Source organism: Chrysochloris asiatica, unplaced genomic scaffold (genome assembly GCF_000296735.1).
Source record: "Chrysochloris asiatica unplaced genomic scaffold, ChrAsi1.0 scaffold00023, whole genome shotgun sequence".
In the NCBI taxonomy this organism is placed as follows: Eukaryota; Metazoa; Chordata; class Mammalia; order Afrosoricida; family Chrysochloridae; genus Chrysochloris; species Chrysochloris asiatica.
In genome coordinates this window covers 13902925-13907642 of record NW_006408541.1, presented here as the reverse complement: position 1 = coordinate 13907642, position 4718 = coordinate 13902925, and the positions used below count along the sequence as shown (strand labels likewise).

Sequence of the window (4718 nt, the reverse complement as noted above, 5' to 3'; positions counted from 1 at the left end):
AACAACAAAAACTAAACTGGATACTGTAGTCTATAATTGCAGAAAAGGGAAAGGAGGAAGAGGAGGGAGAGAAGGAATAAAAAAAAATCTGTAGCCTAATATGAATATGACTTTAATGTCCTCTTTCAGCTTCTTGCCTTCAAAGCTGTCTGATAGATTTCGTTGGTTGTTATGCTATACCTCAGGATTTAATTTAATTGTTGGCCTGTTTTGTTTTTGTTTTTAAACTCTTTTTCCCTCTCCAAACCCCTTGTTCTGGCTTTTTCGAAATTAAAAAAAAAAAAAAAAGTTCAGGGCCAGCTCTTGGGCTGAGTATCTGAGCGCATACGTGGCAGGTGAACCCACCAGTGGTGAGGGTGGGGGATGTCCACTCGCTCAGGCACCCCTCTCTAGTCACCAGAATGGAGGTGCACAAACAGTGGGAGACCAATGAACAAATACCAAAAAAAAGAAAATCAGAACGCAAAACCTACGAAGTGAATTGTCCACCTTTGCTCAGAGGTTCCTGCAGCGCTTTTCTGTGATGTGTCCGCTCCCCTGCTTGGTCTTGTCATTTGGTCTCTCCCAAGTTGTCGGCTCTGGGCCTCGGAGCCCAGCAGATTCAAAAGTACGCAATTTCTTACTTCCACTTCAAGTTCCACTAGCTAAAAGCCTTCAAACTTTAAAATATTCTTACCTATATGGTTCCAAGCCTTGGAGCTTTGCCCTGAATCTGCTTTGCCTGGTATTCTGTGGTATTGCTGATGGAGAACCTCACTGCACCTCTATCCTAGGCACCATCAAGCCCCGCCTCCCTTTCTTGTCTTCTTAATGACCTTTGGCTTATTTCCTATATGATGTTTTTGATGTCATCCCACTACTCTTCGGTAGGGGGACCACATCGGCCATTAGTGCCTAATACATCAAATCTGTTCTTGAGATGCTGTCTAAATATAGGTGGGATATGTTAAAGGTCATATTTCGGCTTTTGTGGACTTTTACTTTTCGTCAGCTTCATCTTAAACTTACATATGAGCAACTGTCTGTTCCACAGTCAAGCTATATGAAGCTAAAAAAAAAAAAAGGAGCAAAGAATTTTGAGAGAGGTCCAGTGGCATGTGGTGGTTTCAACCGTCCACGCGTCGAGGCTCCTTAAGAGTTCAGACAAGCCTCAGAAAAGCCCGCAGAGGCGCACAAGCCTACTGAAGCCACTGCTCTCAGGAGGATGTACCAACCCCTGCTGCTCCAGAGAGAGACAGGCGTTAGAATTAGAGACTACAAAGGCACTTCTCCCTTTTGGCAATATTGTAATTACTTCCATGGAGGATTCAGAGAGGGAAAAACTGCCTGGGAAGCATCTGTAATACTTAGGATATGCAGTTACTAAACCCCAACCGTACTTTAGAAGCACAAATTAATCCTAAAAGAGAAAAAGCAAATGCTAGGTTCCTGACTCTCACTCTAGACCTACTGCATCAAAATTGTGTAGAATCTTATTTTAAAACTCTGGAAGTCATTTTGATGTAGCCAACCCAACATTCTGGTGCTCAGCCTTCGTTTAGCAACTGCTGGCTAGGAAGGGCTGAGAAACACCTGCTCCATCTGACTCCAAAATAATCCACTTCTACTGCCTTTTCCTAGTGTAACAAATCTCACCACAGAGCACCTCATCCATTATCTTCACTACAGTTTCCTCCTTTTGAGTGCTAGCCCATTCATTCTGTTTTATTTAGTCCTTAGTGGACAACACAGGAACAGATTAAATCTATTAAGATGTTTGACTGCACTAAAGAAATCGACACTCACTACAACTAAAAAGAAACCCACAATCTCCTGACACACTGCTGGGGGTGGTCAGGCATGGTGCACACATCACCAAGAACACTGCCAGCTATCCACGCAGCTGCGTTAGCTGCACTACTTAGTGCAAGATCTCCCTGCTCTTTGTGAGCTTTTCTCCTTGGGAAAGAAAAGCCAAATGGTACCCAGGTGGCCTTTCTTGTCATGAGTAAACAGGACCATACTATATTTCAATGTTCTCCACTCAGCGAATTTCTCAAGAATTTCTGACAACTTGATTTGTGGTCACACTCCACCTTATCACTTCACTGACATTGGAGACACTTATTCCTAAGAGTCACTCTCCTATTTAATAGTAACCAGGAGAAAATTCTTTCTCCCTCATGACGGCTTTACAATATAGCCCCCTAACTATGACATTCCATTCATCAAGAAGTTCTCTCTTCTGTGGCTCAATTTTCAACCAATAAATAAGGTATATTGGGAGGACAACCAAAGTAGTGAAGTAGACACATGACAGCACTGTCAATCATCAACATCAAAAGGGCAGCATTTCCCCAAGACCAAAATTCAGAAGAGCAGGGAAGGAAGAGGAATGGAAAACACAGGGAAAGAGTGGGATAAGTGGTAGTTATACGGAGGGAAGTGCAACTGAGATGAAACAAAGTACATGATTTGTTGACTGTAAAGCTGATGATCTGCTCTGTAAACCTTCACTCAATTCACAATAAAAAGTTTTTGTTTTGTTTTTTTAAAAAGTAGGGTCCTTAACATTTTGAATGACCTAAAACTCATTAAACAGTGATAAGGAAGCCTTGTGGCGCTGTGGGATAAGTGTTAGGCAGTTGACCACAAGGTCAGCAGTTCAAACCCATTAACTGGTTGGCAGGAGAAAGATGAGGCTGTCTACTCTCAGAAATATATAGTCTCAGAAACCCTATGCAAGGTCACAATTGAGTCAGAATTGATTCAATGGCAGTGGCTTACAGATGTTAAGTGAGTATTAAAAAGAAGAGGGATTCTAAATCTCCTATCCTTGAATCTGGGCCCTAACCTTAGGAAACTAAGCAGCTACTTCCATTTCCTGTCTCACTCCATTTCCTGTCTACCCACCATACCAAGAAGAGGTTTAAGCAGCCTTGGCGTAAGTCTACTAAGAGAGGAACTGGGGTTCTCAGGCCTGAACTCCAGTCTAGTTCCTAACTGACAGCCAGTACCAACATGCCAAAGAGCCTTGGTAGTGTAGTGAATGAATAACTGAGCTGGTAACTAACTGTAAGGTCAGCAGCTCAAATCTAGCAGTCGCTCCTCCGCAGGAGAAAGATGAGGCTTTCCCATAGAGATTCACAAGCCTTGGAAACCTTACACAGGGTTGCTGTGAGTCAGGACTGACTCGACAGCACACCAACAACATGCCAACCATGGGAGTGAGCCCCTGTGAAAGGGAACCCTTAGGCTCCTACTAAGCTGCCTTTGTCAAATGATGTGCAGCAGAGGAGACAAGCTACTCCACTAAGCTCTGCCTAAACTAAAGATCCTAGCGCACAGTAATGGCAGATTATTGCTGCTATGGGTCAGAACTGACTCGACAGCATGTAACAGCATGTTTTGTGAGGGGTCCCGATGTGGTGCTGTAGGATAAACATTGGAATGATAACTGCAAGGTCGACAGTTCACACCTACCAGGGTGGCTCCTCAAAAACCCTATACAGGGTTCGCTACAAGGTGGACCCAACTCTATGGAACTTAATGAACAACTGCAACAACTATGTAAAGAAATAGTTGTGATTCCATTCCTGAAACAGCCAGATATAGAAACCGATACTCATACACCACACATTACTGTTGACTGCAGCACTGCTCACAACAGCCAAAGAGGTCGAAGCAAAGCTCCAGTTGCTTCTACAGAGTAAGAAGGTACGGTTCAGCTCTACTCTAAAGTCACTGTGAGGTGGAATTGACTTGATGACAAGAAGTTTGATTTTGATTTTGGTTTTGTAATGTTAAGTGTTGTCAAGTCGATTCTGACCCATCACAACCCTGTAAACGGATTCCGAGGAGTAGCTGGTGAGCTTAAACTGCCGACCTGGCAGTTCAAACAGCTTTCCAGTCTGGCACATGAACCCACAGCACTACACCAAGACTCCTGGTTTTGTAATACCTGTGGTTATATCCCATTTGGGAATTCATTTTCTTTATTAAGACATCATATCATAGTAGGGTGTGTGTTTTTTCAGCCACTCTGCTTTGAGATACAGCAAAAGCTTCAAAAACTGGAACCTGTGTAAGGTGAACACCTGGCAGAGGAGGAACACTCAAATATCTTCCTCTAAAACAAGTGATAGAAGACTGCACACTGAAAATGGAGGAAATTTTGAAAGACCCAAAAAACAAAGCTCTCCTGCCAAGTTCCAGCTCTTACAGGTTTCAGGGTGTTTAAGAGTAAATGAGGACATAGGAAGCAGAACTGAAGAAGGCAGACCCTACATGCCATGGAGATCACACCAAGGAACTGAGGCATCGTCGAGAAGCTGAGAAGAAACAGGGACCTTCCCTGAGAGAGAGAGAGCCACCAGAAAGAGCTCTGAGCCTTCCTTTTAGGAGCTGAATTCCTGAACTAACTGTGAAAAACTAAGTTTGTTTGCTGAAGCCATCCACCTGTGGCACTTCGGTTACAGCAGCATTTGCTGTCAATATGGAAACTTCGATGATGTGTTTTCTACCACTCTCCTGCTCTGCCCCAAGGTCCTCCAACGTTGCATTCTCCTTACCTCCAGCCGCTCCGGAAGGGGCTCGTTCTGCAGGATCCTCAGTGCTTTAGCAGCAGCATCGTGTTTCGCAGCCTGTCTTGTCCTTCCTTTTCCATTAAACTGCTGTCCTCCCACAGAAAGTTCAACTTGATACAGTAAAGGTGGAACTGGAAATGGGTAAATGTACCT

General features: G+C 43.8%; 1 protein-coding gene across 2 annotated transcripts in view; it reads right to left on the bottom strand.

Annotated features, from left to right (window-relative positions):
- STAU1 (staufen double-stranded RNA binding protein 1) overlaps positions 1 to 4718 on the bottom strand; it is a 78670-nt gene that overhangs the window by 48914 nt on the left and 25038 nt on the right. For both annotated transcript variants that reach the window (XM_006839198.1, XM_006839197.1), the window contains one exon: positions 4551 to 4716. In XM_006839198.1, coding sequence (XP_006839261.1) covers positions 4551 to 4716 — 166 coding nt within the window. The remainder of the gene's footprint in view (positions 1 to 4550; positions 4717 to 4718) is intronic.